Source organism: Scyliorhinus torazame, chromosome 9 (assembly GCF_047496885.1).
Source record: "Scyliorhinus torazame isolate Kashiwa2021f chromosome 9, sScyTor2.1, whole genome shotgun sequence".
NCBI classification, from domain to species: domain Eukaryota; kingdom Metazoa; phylum Chordata; class Chondrichthyes; order Carcharhiniformes; family Scyliorhinidae; genus Scyliorhinus; species Scyliorhinus torazame.
This window is the reverse complement of record NC_092715.1, coordinates 102,349,369-102,373,747: the sequence shown is the minus strand read 5'-3', so window position 1 is coordinate 102,373,747 and position 24,379 is coordinate 102,349,369. Positions and strand designations below refer to the sequence as shown.

General features: G+C 50.8%; 1 protein-coding gene across 3 annotated transcripts in view; it reads right to left on the bottom strand.

Annotated features, from left to right (window-relative positions):
- The window catches only part of LOC140429407 (2'-5'-oligoadenylate synthase 1-like), a 68,525-nt gene that overhangs the window by 22,108 nt on the left and 22,038 nt on the right, over positions 1–24,379 (bottom strand). For all 3 annotated transcript variants that reach the window (XM_072516347.1, XM_072516346.1, XM_072516348.1), the window contains one exon: positions 12,257–12,417. In XM_072516347.1, the coding sequence (XP_072372448.1) occupies positions 12,257–12,417 (161 nt within the window). The remainder of the gene's footprint in view (positions 1–12,256; positions 12,418–24,379) is intronic.

Here is a 24,379-nt window from a genome sequence, read left to right as displayed (position 1 = left end):
GGCGGACAGTGGGGGTAGATACGTGATGGTGAGTGGCAGACTGCAAGGGGAGGCGGTGGTTCTGGTGAACGTATACGCCCCGAACTGGGATGATGCAAACTTTATGAGGCGTATGTTGGGGCGTATCCCAGACCTGGAGGCGGGAAAGTTGATACTGGGGGGAGATTTCAATACAGTGCTTGATCCAGGGCTAGACCGGTCGAGGTCCAGCACCGGGAGGAGGCCGGCAGCGGCCAAGGTGCTTAAGGACTTCATGGAGCAGATGGGAGGAGTAGATCCTTGGAGATTTATCAGACCTAGGAGTAAGGAATTCTCATTCTTCTCCTATGTTCACAAGGTATATTCACAGATAGATTTTTTTGTCCTGGGAAGGGCACTGATTCCGAAGGTGACAGGGACGGTGTACACGGCCATAGCCATCTCGGACCACGCTCCACACTGGGTAGATCTGGAGGTAGGAGAGGAAAAGGAACAGCACCCACTCTGGAGAATGGATATGGGCCTGTTGGCGGATGAGGGGATATGTCTAAGGGTGAGGGGGTGTATCGAAAGGTACTTGGAGCTTAATGACAATGGAGCGGTTCAGGTGGGAGTGGTCTGGGAGGCGTTGAAGGCGGTGGTCATGGGGGAACTGATATCCATAAGGGCACATAAAGGGAAGCAAGAGAGTAAAGAAAGGGAGCGATTGCTGAGAGAATTTCTGAGGGTGGAGAGGCAATATGCAGAGGCACCGGAGGAGGGGCAGTACAGGGAAAGACAAAGGTTACATGTGGAATTTGACCTGCTGACCACGGGTAAGGCAGAGGCACAGTGGAGTAGGGCACAGGGAGTGCAGTATGAGTATGGAGAGAAGGCGAGTCGATTACTGGCCCAACAATTGAGGAAGAGGGGAGCGGCGAGGGAGATAGGTGGGGTGAGGGATGAGGAGGGAGAGATGGAACGGGGAGCGGAGAGAGTGAATGGGGTGTTTAAGACATTCTATGAGAGGTTGTATAAGGCTCAGCCCCCGGAAGGGAAGGAGGGAATGATGCATTTCCTGGATCAGCTGGAATTCCCGAAGGTGGAGGAACAGGAGAAGGCGGGACTGGGAACACAGATGGATGTGGAGGAGGTGGTAAAGGGGATTGGGAGCATGCAGGCGGGGAAGGTCCCGGGACCGGATGGGTTCCCGGTGGAATTTTATAGGAAATATATAGACCTACTGGCCCCGCTCTTGATGAGAACCTTTAATGAGGCCAGGGAAAGGGGGAAGTTGCCCCCGACTATGTCGGCGGCGACAATATCGTTACTTTTGAAGAAGGATAAAGACCCGCTGCAGTGTGGGTCCTACAGGCCCATTTCCCTTTTGAATGTAGATGCTAAGCTCCTGGCTAAGGTAATGGCGACGAGGATAGAGGATTGTGTCCCGGGGGTGGTCCATGAGGATCAAACTGGGTTCGTTAAGGGGAGACAGCTGAACACGAACATACGGAGGCTGCTAGGGGTGATGATGATGCCCCCACCAGAGGGGGAGGCGGAGATAGTGGTGGCGATGGACGCCGAGAAAGCATTTGACAGGGTGGAGTGGGACTACCTGTGGGAAGTGTTGAGAAGATTTGGTTTTGGTGAAGGGTTCATTGGATGGGTACAGCTGCTACATAGGGCCCCAGTGGCAAGTGTGATCATGAACAGGCAGAGGTCTGACTACTTCCGTCTTTATAGAGGGACGAGGCAGGGGTGTCCCCTGTCTCCGTTACTGTTTGCATTGGTAATTGAGCCCCTGGCCATAGCACTGAGGGGCTCCAGGAAGTGTAGGGGAGTACTCAGGGGAGGAGAAGAACACCGGGTATCATTGTATGCAGATGATTTACTGTTGTATGTTGCGGACCCGGTGGAGGGGATGCCTGAGATAATGCAGACGCTCGGGGAGTTTGGGGAATTCTCGGGGTACAAATTGAACATGGGGAAGAGTGAGTTGTTTGTGGTGCATCCGGGGGAGCAGAGTAGGGGAATAGAGGATTTACCGCTGAGGAGGGTAACAAGGGATTTCCGGTACTTGGGAATCCAGATAGCCAGGAGTTGGGGAACCTTACATAGGCTTAATTTAACACGATTGGTGGAACAGATGGAGGAGGATTTTAAGAGATGGGACATGGCGCCCCTGTCACTGGTGGGGAGGGTGCAGGCGGTCAAAATGGTAGTCCTCCCGAGATTCCTTTTTGTGTTTAAGTGCCTCCCGGTGATGGTCACGAAGGCTTTTTTCAAGAAGATCGAGAAAAGCGTCATGAGTTTTGTGTGGGCTTGGAAGACCCCGAGAGTGAGGAGGGGGTTCTTGCAGCGTAGCAGGGAGAGGGGGGACTGGCACTACCGAGCTTAAGTGAGTACTATTGGGCCGCCAATATTTCAATGGTGTGTAAGTGGATGGGAGAAAGGGAGGGAGCGGCGTGGAAGAGATTGGAGATGGCGTCCTGCAAAGGAACCAGCCTACAAGCACTGGCGACGGCACCGCTGCCGTTCTCCCCGAAGAAATACACAAGTCCAGTGGTGGTGGCAACACTGAAAATTTGGGGGCAGTGGAGACGGCATAGGGGAATGACGGGAGCCTCGGTGCGGTCCCCGATAAGAAATAATCATAGGTTTGTCCCGGGGAGAATAGATGGGGGATTTGGAGCATGGCAGAGAGCTGGGATTGTGCAACTGAGGGATCTGTTCCTGGATGGGACGTTTGCGAGTCTGGGAGCGCTGACGGAAAAATATGGGTTGCCCCAAGGGAATGAATTTCGATACATGCAACTGAGGGCTTTTGCGAGGCAACAGGTGAGGGAATTCCCGCAGCTCCCGACGCAGGAGATTCAGGAGAGAGTGATCTCAGGGACATGGGTGGGGGATGGTAGGGTGTCAGATATATACAGGGAAATGAGAGATGAGGGGGAGAACATGGTGGATGAGCTGAAGGGAAAATGGGAGGAAGAGCTGGGGGAAGAGATTGAAGAGGGGCTGTGGGCAGATGCCCTACCTAGGGTAAACTCTTCGTCCTCGTGCGCCAGGCTTAGCATGATACAATTTAAGGTTTGGTTATGACCGGAGCAAGGCTCAGTAAATTTTTCGGGGTAGAGGATAGGTGTGGGAGATGCTCGAGAAGCCCAGCAAACCACACCCACATGTTTTGGTCATGCCCGACACTGCAGGGGTTCTGGGTGGGGGTGGCGAAGGTGCTTTCAAAGGTGGTTGGGGTCCGGGTCGAGCCAGGCTGGGGGCTGGCTATATTCGGGGTTGCAGAAGAGCCGGGAGTGCAGGAGGCGAGAGAGGCTGATGTTTTGGCCTTTGCGTCCCTAGTAGCCCGGCGAAGGATACTGCTTATGTGGAAGGAAGCCAAGCCTCCGGGCGTGGAGACCTGGATAAACGACATGGCAGGGTTTATAAAACTGGAACGGATAAAGTTTGCACTAAGGGGTTCGGCTCAGGGGTTCACCAGGCGGTGGCAACCGTTCATCAACTACCTCGCAGAACGATAAAGGAAATGGGAAGGTAACAGCAGCAACCCAGGGGGGAGGGGGGGGGGGGGGGGAGGGGAGGGGGGGGGGGGTGCCCAGGTGGGTCCTCAGGGGTGTTTTTGTAAAGATATTGGTACTTGGTTATGTATATTGAATTGCTGATTTTATTATTTGGGAGAGTTATTATTTTTGTTATGGCAGTTGTCATTTAGTTTATATATTATTTATTTATTTGTTACAATACGGTCACGGTTATTTATATTGTTTTGCTGTTGTAAAAAGGGGAAAAACCTTTGTACTGTTTTGTTTGGCCGAAAAAGTTGAATAAAATATATTATTAAAAAAATGTCAGGTCCCTCCCAATGTTCAGTTGGAGATTGGATGTGGTGATTTTGCGGAACTATTTCCTCCCTCATTGGATAATATACTAAATATAATAAGAGTGAGATTATCAATTTAAGGGCTTCCCTTAAAGTGGTCATCAGGAGGGAGATAATTTCCTACAAAGCACACATGGAGGGGGCTGCGAGCATGGAGCAGTAGAGGCTGGTGAACTCCATCCTTGAGATGGCCCATCAGTACTCACATGCTCCTACCCTGGAGTTGCTTATGAGTAAGAAAAAGCGACAGACACAATTTGAATTACTTTCAACTGATAAGACGGTGAGTCAGCTGCAATGTTCGAGGGGTATTTCATGAACAGGGAGAGAGGCCAGTCGCCTTTTAGATCATCAGCTGAGGCGGCAGACTGCTTCCGGGGAGATTGTGCAGATAAGAGACTTGGGTGGAAGTTTGATTTCCGTCCCACCTGATGTGTTATATATGTTGGATTAACACGGACTGCAACTCGATGCAGTATCATTTGAAAACAGGCTTCCAACGCTGTAGATGGTTCAACACTGCTTTATTGAACTTGCCGAGTAATGTACATAGTTCGCTGTGAGTCGACACTCTATTAATCTAAACTTGCTAACCTTGGTCTGGCTTGCCCAGACTTGCTCTGTGCCATGTGTAGTAGGTGCTGACTGTACATTGCACCCTGACTGTTGCTACAGCTATCACCAGTGCGAAGAGGCCAAGCCTTCCTGCCTCATGTGTTTTATACTGGTAATGTACCCTGTAGTGTCCTGCCTGGTGATTGGTTGTTCTGTATTCTGTGTGGTGATTGGTTTGTGTGTGTGTCCATCACTGCCTGTCTATATCTCATTATGAACATGAGTGCATATTATGACACCACCTAAAGTCAACATGGCTTTTGAAGCATTTTATCAAGATCTCTATAGATCGGAGCCCCCGAAGGAGAGTTCAGTCATGATGGAGTTTTTAGATGGGTTATCCTTCCCATTGGTGGAGAGGGAGAGGCGGGACAGTACACAGAGGGAGGGACAACATGGTAGCACAGTGGTTAGCACTGTTGCTTCACAGCGGCAGGGACCCGTGTTCAATTCCCAGCTTGGACCACTGTCTGTGCGGAGTCTGCACGTTCTCCCTGTGTCTGTGTGGGTTTCCTCCGGGTGCTCCGGTTTCCTCCCATCATTCCCGAAAGATATGCTGTTCGGTGAATTGGACATTCTGAATTCTTCCTCTGTGTACCTGAACAGGCGCTGGAATGTGGCAACTAGGGGCTTTTCACAGTAACTTCATTGCAGTGTTAATGTAAGCCTACTTGTGACAATAAAGGTTATTATTATGAAGAGTTGGAATCGCCGTTAGGCCCTGAGGAAGGTATGATATGCATAGGGTTAATGCAGACGGGTAAAGCTTCCGGCCCTGATGGATTCCCCATTGAGTTTTATAAAAGTTTTCCGGACAATTGATCCCTCTAATATTAGATATGTTCAATTAGTCCTTGTCCCAGGATTTGTTGCCCATTACACTTGCACAGGCCTCTATTTCCCTGATCCTTAATAAGAACAAGGACCCTATAGAATGTGGGTTGTTTTGACCCATTTCGCTTTTGAATGCAGGCGTTAACTTACTCGCAAAAAATGTTGCCGCTGCAGTTGGAGCCGTGACTCCCAAAGGTGATCTTGGAGGACCAGACAGGCTTTGTCAAGGGTTGGCAATTGTCGGCCAATATATGTCGGCTATTAAATATTGTCCTTTCCCCCTCTCCAGTGCCTGAACCGGAGGTAGAATGTGCAAACTCTACACAGACAGTGACCCAGGGCCGGGATCAAACCCGGGTTCTCAGCACCATAGGCTGCAGAACTACCCACTGTGCCACCATAGCTTTAAGGAGTTGCCGAAAAAATTCCAACTCCCTGGGTCCAATCTGTTCAGATTCATGATTTTTTGCTCTTCCCTCTTTTCCCTTGGGACCACCATCTTCCCTGTTGAAGAGGACTGTGTCTTTGGTCAGATCTGGTGGGCGGAGTATTTGAGGTATTTATGCCAGACACTATCAGCAGAGTCGGCTCCATTGAATGAGGTAAAGATGAAATGGGAGGGTGAATTGGGTCCTATTCTGGGTGAGGAGGTGTGGAGCGAGGCTCTTTGCAGGGTTAACTCTACGTCCCCTTGTGCTCGGCTTAGTTTGATCCAATTCAAGGTGGTGCACAGGGCTCATCTAACCAAGGCGAGGATGAATGATTTTTTTTTATTTGGGGTGGAGGACAGGTATTCTCAGGGGTCGGCTACCAAACTCATATGTCCTGGTCTTGTCCCAAGTTTAAAAAAATATATATATTTATTAAAGTTTTTTACCAACATAATTTTTTTCCCCTTACAAACTATAACCCCCCCGCCCCGTAACAAAATAACATGAAATCGCACTGAGCAAGATATATACATGGCAAAATGGTATATTTACATAACTTTATGCACTGGCTCTCTCCCGCATGTGCCAGTTAACCCCACCCTTAATGTTATCTCCTGCTCCTCCATCTCCCCCAAGCAATCCTCCATTCCCCCCCCCCCCCCCCCCCCCCCCCAGGGTTGCTGCTGCTGCTGACCGACCTTCCTCTAACACTCCGCGAGATAGTCTAGGAACGGTTGCCACCGCCTGTAGAACCCCTGCGCAGACCCTCTCAAGGCAAACTTGATCCTCTCCAGCTTTCTGAACCCAGCCATGTCGTTTATCCAGGCCTCCACGCTGGGGGGCTTCGCCTCCTTCCACATTAGCAAGATCCTTCGCCGGGCTACTAGGGACGCAAAGGCCAGAATGCCGGCCTCTTTCGCTCCTGCACTCCCGGCTCGTCCACTACTCTAAATATTGCTAGCCCCCAGCTTGGCTTGACCCGGACTTTCAGCACCTGAGATATTGCTCCCGCCACTCCTCTCCAGAACCCCTCCAGTGCCGGGCATGACCAAAACATATGGAGATGGTTTGCCGGACTCCCTGAACACCTTCCGCATCTGTCCTCTACCCCAAAGAACCTACTCAACCTCGCCCCCGTCAAGTGCGCTCTGTGAACCACCTTAAATTGTATCAGGCTGAGCCTGGCACATGAGGAGGAGGAATTAACCCTACCCAGGGCATCAGTCCACAAACCTTCCTCGATCTCCTCCCCCAGCTCCTCCTCCTATTTACCCTTCAACTCTTCTGCTAACGCTTCCCCCTCTTCTTTCATCTCTTGGTGTATTGCCGAAACCTTGCCCTCCCCGACCCATACACCTGAGATCATCCTGTCTTGAATTTCTTGTGCCGGGAGCAACGGGAATTCCCAGACCTGTCACCTCACAAAAGCCCTCACCTGCATATATCGGAATGCATTTCCCGGGGGTAGCTCAAACTTCTCCTCCAGTGCCCCGAGGCTCGCAAATGTCCCGTCAATGAACAGGTCCCCCATTCTTCTAATCCCCGCCCGATGCCAGCCCTGGAACCCCCCGTCCATCTTCCCCGGGACAAACCGATGGTTATCCCTGATCGGGGGCCACACCGAGGCTCCCACTGCACCCCTGTGCCGTCTCCACTGGCCCCAGATCCTTAACGTTGCTGCCACCACCGAGCTCGTGGTATACTTTGCTGGCGAGAACGGCAGCGGTGCCGTCACCAACGCCCCCAAGCTCGTTCCTTTACAGGACGCCATCTCCATCCTCTTCCATGTCGCCCCCTCTCCCTCCATAACCCACTTGCGGATCATCGCCACATTTGCTGCCCAGTAGTAGCTCCCTAGGTTTAGCAGCGCCAACCCTCCTCGGTCCCTGCTGCGTTCCAGGAACCCGCTCCTTACCCTCGGGATCTTATTCGCCCACACAAACCCCATAATACTCCTACCTACTCTCTTGAAAAAGCCCTTGGTAATCACGATGGGAAGGCACTGAAACACAAACAAAAACCTCGGAAGGACCCCCATTTTGATCGACTGCCCGCCAGCGAGAGCGGTAACATGTCCCATCTTTTGAAGTCCTCCTCCATTTGGTCCACCAACCTCGTCAGATTCAGTTTATGTAGGGCCCCCCAGCTCCTGGCTATCTGGATCCCCAGATACCGAAAACACCCCACCGCCCTCCTCAGCGGTAGGTCCTCTATCCCTCTTTCTTGGTCCCCTGCCTGTAATACAAAAAGCTCACTCTTCCCTACATTGAGCTTATAGCCCGAGAACTCCCCAAACTCCCTAAGAGTCTGCATGACCTCCACCATCCCCTCCATTGGGTCCGCCACATACAGCAACAGGTCATCCGCGTATAGCGACACCCGATGCGCTTCTCCCCCTCGGACCACCCCCTCCATTTATTAGACTCCCTCAGTGATATGGCCAAGGGTTCGATCGCCAATGCAAACAACAGGGGGGACAGGGGGCACCTCTGCCTCATCCCTCGGTACAGCCGAAAGTACTCCGACCTCCGCCTGTTCGTCACTACACTCGCCACCGGGGCTCTGTAAAGGAGCTTAACCCAACTGATAAGCCCTCCCCCGAACCCAAACCTACGCAGCACCTCCCAGAGGTACTCCCACTCTACTCGGTCAAAGGCCTTTTCCGCGTCCTTAGCTGCCACTATCTCCGCCTCTCCCTCCTCCGATGGCATCATTATCACGTTTAAGAGCCGCCGCACATTAGTGTTTAATTGCCTGCCCTTTACGATTCCCGTCTGGTCCTCACGAATCACCCCCGAGACACAATCCTCAATCCTCGTGGCCAGCACTTTTGCCAATAACTTAGCGTCCACATTGAGAAGCGAGATCGGCTTGTACGATCCACATTGCAGTGGGTCCTTGTCTCGCTTTAGAATCAAGGAAATTGTCGCCTCTGACATTGTCGGGGGCAGGGTCCCCTCCTCTCTTGCCTCGTTAAAGGTCCTCGCTAGTAGCGAGGCCAACAGATCTACGTACTTTCTGTAGTACTCCACTGGGAACCCGTCCGGCCCCGGGGCCGTCCCCGCCTGCATACGCCCCAAACCCTTGCTCAGCTCCTCCAACCCAATTGGTGCCCCCAAACCAGCCACCTCTTGCTCCTCCACCCTCGGGAACCTCAGTTGGTCTAGGAATCGTCTCATCCCCTCTTCCCCCCCTGGGGGCTGGGATCTGTACAGCTCTTCATAGAAGGCTTTGAATACCTTGTTTATTTTCGTTACGCTCCGAACCGTGGCTCCCCTTCCATCTTTGATTCCCCCTATTTCCCTCGCTGCCGTCCTCTTACGGAGCTGGTGTGCCAGCATCCGACTAGCCTTTTCCCCGTACTCGTAGGTCGCCCCATGCGCCTTCCTCTACTGTGCCTCCGCCTTCCCCGTGGTCAACAGGTCAAACTCCGTCTGAAGCCGTTGTCTTTCCCCAAGTAATCTTTCCTCCGGGGCCTCTGCGTATCTCCTGTCCACTCTCAAAATCTCCCCCACTAACCTCTCCCTTTCCATGCCCTCTGTCCTCTCCCTATGAGCCCTGATGGAGATTAGCTCTCCCCTGATCACCGCCTTCAACGCCTCCCATACCACCCCCACTCGCATCTCCCCGTTGTCGTTGGCCTCCAAGTACCTTTCAATACACCCCCTCACCTTCCCACACACCACCTCATCTGCCAGCAGTCCCACATCCAGCCGCCACAGTGGGCGTTGGACCCTCTCCTCTCCCAGCCCCATTTCCACCCAGTGCGGGGCATGGTCCGAAACGGCTATGGCCGAATACTCCGTCCCCTCCACCCTCGGGATGAGCGCCCTGCCCAGAGCAAAGAAATCTATCCGGGAGTAGGCTTTGTGCACGTGGGAGAAGAAAGAAAATTCCCTGGCCTGCGGTTTTGCAAACCTCCATGGGTCCACTCCCCCCATCTGATCCATAAACCCTCTGAGCACCTTGGCCGCCGCCGGCCTCTTTCCCGTCCTTAATCTGGAGCGGTCCAGTGCTTGGTCCAGCACTGTATTGAAGTACCCTCCCATTATCAGGCTTCCTACCTCCAGGTCCGGAATGCGCCCCAACATGCGCTTCATGAATCCAGCATCATCCCAGTTCGGGGCGTATACATTTACCAACACCACCCACGTCCCTTGCAACCTACCGCTCACCATCACATATCTCCCTCCATTATCCACTACGATAGTCTTGGCCTCAAATGACACATGCTTTCCCACCAAAATTGCCACCCCTCTATTTTTCGCATCCAGTCCCGAGTGAAATACCTGTCCTACCCATCCCCTTCTTAACCTGACCTGGTCCGCCACCTTCAGGTGTGTCTCTTGGAGCATAGCCACGTCTGCCTTCAATCCCTTCAAGTGCGCGAACACTCGAGCCCTCTTCACCAGCCCATTCAGGCCCCTCACGTTCCCCGTTATCAGCCGGATTGGAGGGGCTCTCAGCACCCCCCCGCCACCCCCGCCGACTAGCCATCTCCTTTTCTGGGGGGCCAGTCCAGTGTCCGCGTCTCCCTCACCCTCCAGTCCCCCAGCCGGGGGACCTCCGTCCCGACCACCTCTTCTGTGTCCCATTCCCTTTCGGCCAGTGCAGCAGCAACCCTTTTTCCCCCCCTTCCCCCCCTCCCCTCCCCTTCCCCCCCTCCCCTCCCCCCCCTCCCCTCTCCGCCCCCGCCAGACCCCTGTCTAGCTTTTTTGCTCCCCACATATCACTCCCGTAAGTCAGCTGACATCTGCTGACCCCGGCTTCCCCCGCCGTCCCTCTGACCCCCCTGTGTGGGAGACTCCCAATCAATCCTTCATTCCCCTTCCCGCCTTTCTTCCCGCGCGTTGGAAAAAAGAACCCCGCGCTTTCCAAAACCTGCCCCTCCCCCTCTGGCGCAGCTCCTGTCGCGGCCTAGTCTCTCTCCCCCAGCCCATATAACATTTCCTGCGCGTGATTGACCCCCTATATACAACCATCATACTTCAACCCTTAAACACCCTCACAAACCCTCAGTTAGAGTCCAACTTTTCAGCTTGTATAAAGGTCCACGCCTCTTCAGGCGTTTCGAAGTAGTAATGTTGGTCCTTGTATGTAACCCACAGTCGCGCTGGCTGCAGCATTCCAAATTTCACTCCTTTCCGATGCAGCACCGCTTTGGCACTTTGAAACCCGCTCTCCGCCTGGCAACCTCTGTGCTCCAGTCCGGGTATATTCGGATCTCTGCATTGTCCCACTTGCTACTCCTCTCCTTCTTGGCCCATTTCAGGACCCTCTCTCTGTCCGTAAACCGGTGAAATCTCACCACCATCGCCCTTGGCGGCTCAGTTGCCTTGGGCTTCCTCGCCAGCACCCGGTGCGCCCCGTCCAGCTCCAGCACCCTCAAAGGGGCCTCCGCGCCCATCATCGCCCCGATCATCGTGCCCGCGTATCCCGCGGCATCGGCCCCCTCCACTCCTTCTGGGAGACCCAGGATCCTCAGATTATTTCTCCTCGACCTGTTCTCCAGGTCTTCGAGTCTTCCCGCCCACTTCTTGTGTAGCGCCTCGTGCCGCTCCGCTCTCACTGCCAGGCCCAAGAGCTCATCCTCATTCTCACTCACTCTTTTCTGGACCTCCTGGATCTTCACCTCGTGGGCCTTCTGGGTTATCCCTAGTCCTTCAATTACCGCCAGCATAGGCGCCAGCAGCTCCTTACGCAGCTCCTCGAAGCAGCGCTTGATGAATTCCTGCATCTCCTCTTTGTCCTCGGCCGCCGCCATTTTGCTTTTTTTCCCTCGCTTCTCCCGCTGCTCCAATGCCGCTTTTTTGTCCGTTGCACTTCAGGTCCGGTCCATAAAAGTCGGTTAGGGACCTCTCTCTTCTCTTCCCCACGGGTTGTCTGTAAAACAAATTCCGTTGGGGCTCCTCTAGCGAGCCCGAAAGTCCGTAATCACGGGAGCTGCCGAATCGTGCGGCTTAGCTCCGCATAGCCGCAACCGGAAGTCGTCTTGTCCCAAGTTAATAAGCTTCTTAGTCTCTTTCTTCAACACCATGTCAGAGATACTTAATGTTCAACTGGAGCCTTGTCCGCTGGTGGCCATTTTCAGGGTATCAGACTCGCTGGTGCTGCCGACGGGGGTGACGGCGGGTGTCCTCGCCTTTGCCTCGTTAATATTACGGAGACAAGTTCTGCTTGGGTGGAAGTTTCCTACTCCGCCCAGTGCCTCGGTTTGGTTGGATGACCTTATGGCATTCCCACATTTGGAGTAGGTCAGGAACACCATGAGGGGGTCGGTAGAGGGATTCTGCCTAAGATGGTAGCCATTAATTTCCTTTTTCAAAGAGTTAGTTGTTGGCGTGTTAAGATTGGGTGCGTTCTGGATTGATGATTGTGTTCTTTTACATTGTAATTTGAAGCATCTGTTTTATATATTATTATATTATTCTGCTGATCATGAAAATGTTTTCAATAAAAAAAATATTTTAAAAATTTCTAGCATTACGATCCTTCATTTTTAATAAACATTTCATTGTCTCACCTGTTGGCCATTACAGATAATTTCAAATTATTTTCCAGGTCACACAACACATATGGTATCTTCTCCTTGCAGTCATCAAGGCTCATAAATGCGGAGCTGAATATCACAACATCAATGTCAGACCAATCTCTGGTGTCTGTCCCTTTGAAATAAGAGCCACCCTGTAAAGGGACATGACAAAAATTATAAAACAGGCAGAAAGATTTACATTCATTTTAGCGCCTTTCACAAAAGCCAATTTTCACAAAACGAACTTGTGCAAATATCAATGAAATACATGATCAGATTATCTACTTTAGGGATGAATATTGTCCAGGACAACACTGAATGGTGCTGTGAGGTCTTTACGTCCACCTACAAGGACAGATGGGGCCTCAGTTTAACATATGAGGCGAAATTCTCCGACCCCCCGCCGGGTAGGAGAATCGCCGGGGGCTGGCGTGAATCCCGCCCCCGCCGGTTGCCGAATTCTCCACCACCGGATATTCGGCGGGGGCGGGAATCGCGCCGTGCCGATTGGCGGGACCCCCCTGCAATTCTCCGGTCCTGATGGGCCGAAGTCTCGCCGCTAAAATGCCTGTCCCGCCGGCGTAGATTAAACCACCTACCTTACCGGCGGGACAAGACGGCGCGGGCGGGCTCCGGGGTCCTGGGGGGGGCGCGGGGCGACCTGGCCCCGGGGGGTGCCCCCACGGTGGCCTGGCCCGCGATCGGGGCCCACCGATCCCCGGGCGGGCCTGTGCCGTGGGGGCACTCTTTTCATTATGCCTTCGCCACGGTCTCCACCATGGCGGAGGCGGAAGAGACTCCCTCCACTGCGCATGCGCGGGAATGCCGTCAGCGGCCGCCCGGAGATGTCATTTCCGTGCCAGCTGGCGGGGCACCAAAGGCCTTTTCCGCCAGCTGGCGGGGCGGAAATTCGTCCGGCACGGGCCTAGCCCCTTAAGGTTGGGGCTCGGCCCCCAAAGATGCGGAGCATTCCGCACCTTTGGGGCGGCGCGATGCCCGACTGATTTGCGCCGTTTTGGGCGCCAGTCGGCGGACATCGCGCCGTTTCCGGAGAATTTCGCCCCTCATCTGAAAGATGCACCTCCAGTCGTGCAGCACTCCTTCAGCACTGCTCAGATATACAGCCAACATCATGTGCTCCAAATCACTGGAGTGGGACTTGAAGCACCAATCTCTTAATGCACGGTCAGCATACCCATTTAAATAATTTATCAAAATATTGGGGATATTTCACAAAACAAACTTGTGCAAATATCAATGAAATACATGATCAGATTATCTACTTTAGGTCCTGGTTAAGGGATGAATATTGTCCAGGACAACACTGAATGGTGCTGTGAGGTCTTTACGTCCACCTACAAGGACAGATGGGGCCTCAGTTTAACATATGGGTGATTTATTTTATAAGACTAATAATTTGTAGATCTTGACTTTCAAAGTTTTTAGGAATTTAGATAAAGGTAATAAATAACAGAGCCACTTGAATTGTTTCTGGCACAAACCTCTCTATGCATTCGTCAAAGCTGATAACAGTTTAGTCAAACGTTATCGGGCCTCCTGCTGATTGAGTATGTGGTCAATCAGTTAACTAGAAGCTTGCAGTGCACCCCTGTCTCGAGACCTCTTTCAGGTTCATCTTCACTTCTGGGCACAGTTATCCAGTAAGGTTACTTCAGTGTCTCATATTAGTACAATACAATGTGAAACATACATTAGTATAAAGTAAAGTCCTTATTAGAATAATAATTAGCATAATAAATAATTATACTAATACACACTGTGTAGGTGCTGTGGTATCACATTTTATAAATTTTACTTCTGTCCACTGAATATAAAATCTCTTTTAAGCTTACAAATTCATCTATTAATACTGCCCGTTTAAGTTTGAATTCACATTAATAACTAGACTTCGGACCTTTCACAACAAAACAGTTTTTGTTTCAAATTCCAGCATCCACAGGAATTTGCTTTTATCTTGGGAACTTTCAGCTTGTTCTCCGACCTTACTATTTTGGATTGCCTGACTTTGTGAGGAATCTCCAAACCACGTACTGACTTCAAGCCAGCTGCTGTTAGTAATTTCCTCGGAGTGGTAGTCAGTGGTGGATTGCCACACCGTACTGACTTACCTGCGCTAAATTCTAAAGGGCCTGCCTCACCCGACCTTCCTGACTCAGGCCGGGTGGCACTCAGCATGTCCCGGCTGCAGCAGCGAAGTGTAAAAGGAGTGGAGCAAAGGAAGGTGGGGGTTAGGAGTTCAGACATCGGTTGCGTGGGGAGTTGGTCACTGGGTGGGGAATGGATATCAGGTGGACAGGGAGTTGGACACCTTGGGATATTTGGGGATTAGGAGTTGGACATGGGAGGGTGAGTTCGTACATGGTGGAGCGTTTGGAGTTTGGACATTGGGGATGGGTGTTCAGACATCGAAAGGTGGAGATTTAGATATTCGGGTTTGGGGGTTCAGTCATCAGGATGGGTGGGGGGTTCGGACATTGGGTCGGGGAGTCTGACATCGGGGCTGGATGCGTGCTGAGGGTGTGAGACCAGGTCAGTCGGAGGGTGGGGTCCGGTCAGGGGAGGTGGTTTGGATCATTGGGCCGGTGTGGGTTAGGGCTTGGTCGGATTGGAGGGGTCAGGTCAGGCAGGGGGATTTGAAATCCCATGCAGGTGGGGTGGTGGAGGTTGGGGAATCCAGTAGGGCCTTTCAAAATAGTAACGCTGAAGTTAGAAGCACTTCTTCTCCTTCTAACTGTTCCACAGATCCCCGCCATCTATGGCAAGGTCTGCAAGCCATAACGGGCTACAAGATGAAGGCATATAAAATCGTCGGCTCCAATGCACCCCTCCCTGATGAGCTCAACACATTCTTTGCCCGCTTTGAGCAAGAGGTCAGCAAGAGCGAGCCCTCCACCCTAGAAGCCGCGGATGAACTTGTATCTGAGATCACCACTGCAGACGTCAGAGCAGCCTTCTCGAAGGTCAACCCACGGAAAGCCACTGGCCCGATGGAGTACCCGGACGAACACTCAGGTCTTGCGCAGATCAGCTGGCGGGGGTATTCGCAGACATCTTCAACCTCTCTTTACAACAATCCGAGGTCCCTATCTGCTGCAAGAAGACGACCATCATCTCGGTGCCAAAAAAAGTCAAGCAGCGTGCCTTAATGACTATCATCCAGTGGCTCTGACATCCATCATCATGAAGTGCTTCGAAAGGTTAGTCATGGCACGAATCAACTCCAGCCTCCTGGATTGCCTTGATCCACTACAGTTTGCCTACCGCTGCAACAGGTCCACAGGAGACGCCATCTCCATGGCCCCACACTCTACCCTGGAACACCTAGATAACAAAGACACCTATGTCAGACTCCTATTTATCGACTACAGCTCAGTCTTCAACACCATCATTCCTACGAAACTCATCTCCAAACTCTGTGGCCTTGGCCTCGGCTCCTCCCTCTGCGACTGGATCCTGAACTTTCTAACCCACAGACCACAATCAGTAAAGATAGGTAACAGCACCTCCTCCACGATCATCCTCAACACCGGTGCCCCACAAGGCTGTGTCCTCAGCCCCCTACTGAACTCCTTATACACCTATGACTGTGTGGCCAAATTCCCCTCCAACTCGATTTTCAAATTTGCTGATGACACCACCGTAGTGGGTCGGATTTCAAACAATGATGAGACAGAGTACAGGAATGAGATAGAGAATCTGGTGAACTGGTGCGACGACAATAATCTCTCCCTCAATGTCAACAAAACGAAGGAGATTGTCATCGACTTCAGGAAACGTAGAGGAGAACATGCTCCTGTCTACATCAATGGGAACGAAGTAGAAAGGGTCGAGAGCTTCAAGGTTTTAGGTGTACAGATCACCAACGGCCTGTCCTGGTCCCCCCATGCCGACACTATAGTTAAGAAAGCCCACAAACGACTCTACTTTCTCAGAAGACTAAGGAAATTTGGGATGTCAGCTACGACCCTAACCAACGTCTACAGATGCACCATAGAAAGCATTATTTCTGGTTGTATCACAGCTTGGTATGGAGCCTGCTCTGCCCAAGATCGCAGGAAACTACAAAAGGTCGTGAATGTAGCCCAGTCCATCACACAACACAGCCTCCCATCCATTGACTCTATCTGTAATTCCCGATGCCTCAGAAAGGCAGCCAGCATAATTAAGGACCCCATGCACCCCGGACATAGTCTCTTCCACCTTCTTCTGTCATGAAAAAGATACCAAAGTTTGTGGTGACGTACCAACCGACTCAAGAACAGCTTCTTCCTTACTGCCATCAGACTTTTGAATGGACCTACCTCGTATTAAGTTGATCTTTTCTCCACACCTTGCTATAACTGTAACATTATATTCTGCAGTCTCTCCTTCCTTCCCTATGTACGGTATGCATCGTTTGTATAGCATGCAAGAAACAATGCTTTTCACCAATACATGTGACAATAATAAATCAAATCAAATCAAATCAGAGTAAATATGGGTGTAATGTTAGCAGAATGATCCAAAATTAGTGATTTAAATCACTTTGTTAGATTTTTCCCAGCACTGTACAGCTGTTCATGGGAAGTTAACTCTTAAGGACAATTGCCAGTTGACCCTTACATGGAAACCTCCAAGAGGGATTCCCCAGTGAGGTACCTGTTGTATCTTTAGACTAACAGTACGAAAGAAATAGATTGCAGATCGAAAGCAACATTAACAGGGATTCATTGAGTGGGTCCTCATGGTACAAAGGCTGGTACTAAACAAAGGACAAATCCTGCAAAGTAGCTGATGATGTCACACGTCACATGACTTCATTCTTAAAGAGACACTGCACACAACTACAATAGCCACATAAATAACATCCCGCCCCCTTTACTTCTAAGGTCCAGCACAACTAATAACTAGTATTTCAATATAGCCATTTACATATATACAAAAGTGCAGGCGTCAAATTATTACATTGTAATGATACAGTCAATAAGGTAGACGGCAGTCTATTTATCATTGGTTGCCTGCGCACTTCAGGGAATTTGTTCTTCTTGACTTAGATGTATTTTCAGGTTGTCCAGTAGATGTCTCTACCTTGGAAGGCATTACAGTGTCTTTTTCCGAGGGAAGACGAGTCGTAGCAGATACTTTTGGTGCAATATCTGCTCCTGTAGATAGACTAGAAGTCACAGTCAGATAGGACAGAGACTGTTACCTCTTGAGGTACTTTTGGCACTGACACACGGATTGACAATAATTGATCCGTATTGCATCTTCGCACATCATTTGGACCATGCAGGATATTGGACCAGTCCGAGCAGATATCGTCGCAGAGACCCACTCTTCACAAGTGGTGTGGCTGCACGGCAACACTTCAACTCCTTGTTGAAACAAGCGTTTTCTTGAGTTACTTTATCGTTTCAAGATCTGTGACTGGTGATTTTTGCTCTACTGTGTCAGATGTCTCCTCTGGCAAGAGTAAATCAAAGGTAGTCCTCGGTATCATTTTCATCAATAGCAAAGCTGGTGAACTTTGTGAAGTCGCATGTGTTGTATTTCGGTATGTTGCTAAAAACCTGTTCACCCGGCAATGAAGTGAACCTCAGTCCTCAGAAGCCTACAGAGTAGGCTTCAAGGACGGGACAAACCTTCTCGCTAAACCATTCGTGGATGGGTGGTAAGGCGCTGATTTTATATGTTGAACACCACACATCTTTACAAGTGGTGTGGCTGCACGCCAACACTTCAACTCCTTGAACTCTTGGGCTGTAAACTGTGACCCATTGTTGGTCACGATCTCTTCTGGTTTTCTGAATATAGCAAAAATCTTGTCGAGTTTCTCAATGCTGAATTTTGCAGTGGTTGACTTCATCAGGACCATTTCAGGCCACTTTGAGTGCATATCTACAATGACCATGAACAGGTGCCCCTCGAATAGACCAGCAAAGTCAACATGTAAACGTTGCCACGGCCTTTTAGGCCACTCCCATGGATACAATGGGGACAACAGCTCCTTACCTGTGCACATGACTGCAGTCCTGCTTTTTCTTCTATCTGGGCATCAGTTCCTGGTCACCAAAAGTGGCGTTGTGCTAGTTCCTTCATTCAAACCATATCTGGATGCCCTTCATGCAGTTGTCCCCAATACTTTTGTCACAAATTTGAAGGAATAATTACACTCATCTCCCACATCTGGCAGCCATCCTGTGCAAGAGTCCTTGAAGTGTATGGTTTTAATTCAGGAAATGTTCCTGCTATCCTCCCCTTCAATGCCATTCCCGCACTTCCCCATCACAAGATCATTTCTGGTGTGTCTTTGGACTTGAGCTACAGTCACTGGAACATTCGCAATTTGTGCACAATAAAAAATACCATGGGTGGGATTCTCCCATTCGGTGGCAGAGTGTCCATGCCTTCGGAAATGCTGTTGCGTTTCACGATGGCCTGAATGGGCCACTGGGAGTACCGATTACGGCTTACGCCTCTCCAACCTCTCATCCCAGCGCGAACTGTGCGCCGTGGGATCCGCACATGCGCAGTGCCGCCAGCCCCGACGCAACATGGTGCGGGAGTTCAGGGGCCTGCGCAGAAGAAAGCAGGCCAGGCCCCATCAGAGTCCCTTCCCGGGGTCGGAGCCCGCCTCCCCCCCACAGGCCGCCCCCCCCGACCCTATGTACAGCGTTCCCGCCGGCTGCGACCAGGTGTGGACGGCGCCGGCAGGGCTCTGCCATTTTAGAGCGGCCGCTCGGCCCATCCGGGCTGGAGAATTAGCGGACCGGCCATGTATAGCGACCCGCGAGCGCCAAACGCGCCGGCGCCAATGGCGCCGATTCTCCGCTCTGCGGGGAATCGCGTGCCGGCGTCGGGGCGGCGTGGCCTGATTGCGGGGATTCTCCGGCCTGGCCCCGGGCTAGGAGAATCCCGCCCCCTGACTAGTAGTATTTGACAGCTGGTAAAGGCAGACATGATAATGCATCTGGATTGGCATGATTTTCAGACTGACGGTATTTGATCTCATAGGAATGTCCAGAAACTATTAAAAATTATCGTTGGAGTCTACTTGCAGCCAATGAAGGGATTCTTTGTCTGGCCCAAGAATAGCTGTAAAGGGACTGTGTTTGTCAGCAATGTGAAGTGACAGCCATACAGGCATTGGTGAAATTTCCATACCGCAGATACAATACTCGGGGCCTCCTTCTCCAACTGAGCCTAGTTAGATTCTGTACTAGTTGACATACGAAATGCAAAAGCTAGTGGTCTTTCTTGCGCAGAATGTAGTATATGTGACACCATCGCTGCAACGCTGTACGATAAAGCATCACAGGCAAGTTGTGATGGTAACTTCGGGTTGAAATGTATTAACACTTCTGACTTTTCTAATGCTTCTTTTCCAAATGCTTGCTCTGGTGTCCACTGCCATTTCTGTTTTTCACACAACAAGGCATGTAATGATTTCAACAGGGTTTCCAGATACTGGACACATTTTCAATAGTAGTTGATTAACCCTAGGAATGACCTAAGTTGAATGACATTTGTTAGCCGTGGAGCCTCCATAATAGCTTCTATCTTTTTAGATGCTTTGTGTAGACCCTTACTGTCAATTACATGTCCTAGATATTGTATGGATGTCTGAAAGAAATCACATTTATCTTTCCTGACACAAAGTTCATACATCTGAAGGTGTTTTAGTGTGGTTTCTAAGTGTCATAAGTGTTCAATGGTGCCGGTGATCAATATATCATCGAGGTAACACTGTAGCCCCTGTAAGCCACTAAGAATTTGGTCCATTGATCATTGAGATAAAGCTGGTGCTGATGTTATTCCAAAAGGTAATTCTTGTAGTGGAATAGGCCTTTGTGAGTGATGATTGTGAACAGGTGTTGAGTTTCAGCTGCCACATTAATTGCAGGTGGGCCCACAATAGGTCAATCTATCTGAACGTCTGTCCTCCTGGTGGGCCTGCGAACAAATCTTCAATCAATAGCAGCGGGTATTGATCCATGTATAGAACCGGATTGATGGCTATCTTAAAAGCTCGGCAGTTATGAATTTGTGCCCTGCTTCATGACAGGTACAATAGGGGTGGCCCAGTGACGAGTAGTGATGGGTTCCAGGACTCCTGTTTCCACAAGTCTCAGTAGTTCAGATTCTACTTTTGGACTTACAGCATAGGACACTGCTCTAGTCTTTTTCAGCAGACATTTCAGCTGGCTATTTTCCATAATCTTCAGGGACACTTGTACTCCTTTCATGGACCCCAGTGTGTCTTTGAAAACACTGCTGTATTTTTACATGATGGTCTGGAAGTCCGATTTTGAATCAACTAAACTGTTTTTTTTTTTAAATAAATATTTTATTGAAAGTTTTTGGTCAACCAACACAGTACATTGTGCATCCTTTACACAATATTATAACAACACAAATAACAATGACCTATTTTATAAACAAAAAATGAATAAATAATAAATAACAAAAATGAAAACTAACCCTAATTGGCAACTGCCTTATCACAAGTAACACTCTCCAAAAATATAATTTAACAGTCCAATATATAATTATCTGTCGCAACGACCTATACATATTATACAGTATATATTAACAACCCTGAGAGTCCTTCTGGTTCCTCCTCCCACCCCCCACCCCCACCCTACCCCCCCACCCCCCCCCCCCCCCCCACCCCACCCCCGATACTGGGCTGCTGCTGCTGCCTTCTTTTTCCCATTCCATCTATCTTTCTGCGAGGTATTCGACGAACGGTTGCCACCGCCTGGTGAATCCTTGAGCCGACCCCCTTAGAACGAACTTAATCCGCTCTAGCTTTATAAACCCTGCCATGTCATTTATCCAGGTCTCCACCCCCGGGGGCTTGGCTTCTTTCCACATTAACAATATCCTGCGCCGGGCTACTAGGGACGCAAAGGCCAAAACATCGGCCTCTCTCGCCTCCTGCACTCCCGGCTCTTGTGCAACCCCAAATATAGCCAACCCCCAGCTTGGTTCGACCCGGACCCCCACTACTTTTGAGAGCACCTTTGTCACCCCTATCCAAAACCCCTGTAGTGCCGGGCATGACAAAAACATATGGGTATGATTTGCTGGGCTTCTCGAGCACCTCGCACACCTATCCTCCACCCCAAAAAATTTACTGAGCCGTGCTCCAGTCATATGCGCCCTGTGTAATACCTTAAACTGAATCAGGCTTAGCCTGGCACACGAGGACGACGAGTTCACCCTGCTTAGGGCATCTGCCCACAGCCCCTCCTCGATCTCCTCCCCCAGCTCTTCTTCCCATTTCCCTTTTAGTTCATCTACCATAGTCTCCCCTTCGTCCCTCATTTCCCTATATATATCTGACACCTTACCATCCCCCACCCATGTCTTTGAGATCACTCTGTCCTGCACCTCTTGTGTCGGGAGCTGCGGGAATTCCCTCACTTGTTGCCTCGCAAAAGCCCTCAGTTGCATATACCTGAATGCATTCCCTTGGGGCAACCCATATTTCTCTGTCAGCGCTCCCAGACTCGCGAACTTCCCATCCACAAACAGATCTTTCAGTTGCGTTATTCCTGCTCTTTGCCACATTCCATATCCCCCATCCATTCCCCCGGGGGCAAACCTATGGTTGTTTCTTATCGGGGACCCCCCCAAGGCTCCAGTCTTTCCCCTATGCCGTCTCCACTGTCCCCAAATCTTCAGTGTAGCCACCACCACCGGGCTTGTGGTGTAGTTCCTCGGTGAGAACGGCAATGGGGCTGTCACCATAGCCTGTAGGCTAGTCCCCCTACAGGACGCCCTCTCTAATCTCTTCCACGCCGCTCCCTCCTCCTCTCCCATCCACTTACTCACCATTGAAATATTAGCGGCCCAATAATACTCACTTAGGCTCGGTAGTGCCTGCCCCCCCCTATCCCTGCTACGCTGTAAGAATCCCTTCCTCACTCTCGGGGTCTTCCCGGCCCACACAAAACCCATGATGCTCTTTTCAATCCTTTTAAAAAAAGCCTTCGTGATCACCACCGGGAGGCACTGAAACACAAAGAGGAATCTCGGGAGGACCACCATCTTAGCCGCCTGCACCCTCCCTGCCAGTGACAGGGATACCATATCCCATCTCTTGAAATCCTCCTCCATTTGTTCCACCAACCGCGTTAAATTTAACCGATGCAATGTGCCCCAATTCTTGGCTATCTGGATCACCAGGTAACGAAAGTCCCTTGTTACCTTCCTCAACGGTAGGTCCTCTATTTCTCTACTCTGCTCCCCTGGATGCACCACAAACAACTCACTTTTCCCCATGTTCAATTTATACCCTGAAAAATCCCCAAACTCCCCAAGTATCCGCATTATTTCTGGCATCCCCTCCGCCGGGTCTGCCACGTATAGTAGCAAATCGTCCGCATACAAAGATACCCGGTGCTCTTCTCCTCCTCTAAGTACTCCCCTCCACTTCTTGGAACCCCTCAACGCTATCGCCAGGGGCTCAATCGCCAGTGCAAACAATAATGGGGACAGAGGGCATCCCTGCCTTGTCCCTCTATGGAGCCGAAAATATGCAGATCCCCGTCCATTCGTGACCACGCTCGCCATCGGGGCCCTATACAACAGCTGCACCCATCTAACATACCCCTCTCCAAAACCAATTCTCCTCAACACCTCCCACAAATAATCCCACTCCACTCTATCAAATGCTTTCTCGGCATCCATCGCCACTACTATCTCCGTTTCCCCCTCTGGGGGGGCCATCATCATTACCCCTAACAGCCTCCGTACATTCGTGTTCAGCTGTCTCCCCTTTACAAACCCAGTTTGGTCCTCATGGACCACCCCCGGGACACATTCCTCTATTCTCATTGCCATTACCTTGGCCAGGATCTTGGCATCTACATTTAGGAGGGAAATAGGTCTATAGGACCCGCATTGTAGCGGGTCCTTTTCCTTCTTTAAGAGAAGCGATATCGTTGCTTCAGACATAGTCGGGGGTAGTTGTCCCCTTTCCTTTGCCTCATTAAAGGTCCTCGTCAATACCGGGGCGAGCAAGTCCACATATTTTCTATAGAATTCGACTGGGAATCCATCCGGTCCCGGGGCCTTTCCCGCCTGCATGCTCCTAATTCCTTTCACCACTTCTTCTACCTCGATCTGTGCTCCCAGTCCCACCCTTTCCTGCTCTTCCACCTTGGGAAATTCCAGCCGATCCAAGAAGCCCATCATTCTCTCCCTCCCATCCGGGGGTTGAGCTTCATATAATTTTTTATAAAATGTCTTGAACACTCCATTCACTCTCTCCGCTCCCCGCTCCATCTCTCCTTCCTCATCCCTCACTCCCCCTATTTCCCTCGCTGCTCCCCTTTTCCTCAATTGGTGTGCCAGCAACCTGCTCGCCTTCTCCCCATATTCGTACTGTACACCCTGTGCCTTCCTCCATTGTGCCTCTGCAGTGCCCGTAGTCAGCAAGTCAAATTCTACATGTAGCCTTTGCCTTTCCCAGTACAGTCCCTCCTCCGGTGCTTCCGCATATTGTCTGTCCACCCTCAAAAGTTCTTGCAGCAACCGCTCCCGTTCCTTACTCTCCTGCTTCCCTTTATGTGCCCTTATTGATATCAGCTCCCCTCTAACCACCGCCTTCAACGCCTCCCAGACCACTCCCACCTGGACCTCCCCATTATCATTGAGTTCCAAGTACTTTTCAATGCACCCCCTCACCCTTAGACACACCCCATCATCTGCCATTAGTCCCATGTCCATTTTCCAGGGTGGGCGCCCTCCTGTTTCCTCCCCTATCTCCAAGTCCACCCAGTGTGGAGCGTGATCCGAAATGGCTATAGCCGTATACTCCGTTCCCCTCACCTTCGGGATCAACGCCCTTCCCAGCACAAAAAAAGTCTATTCGCGAGTAGACTTTATGGACATAGGAGAAAAACGAGTACTCCTTACTCCTAGGTCTGCTAAATCTCCACGGGTCTACACCTCCCATCTGCTCCATATAATCTTTAAGTACCTTGGCTGCTGCCGGCCTCCTTCCAGTCCTGGACTTCGACCTATCCAGCCCTGGTTCCAACACCGTATTAAAATCTCCCCCCATTATCAGCTTTCCCATCTCTAGGTCCGGAATGCGTCCTA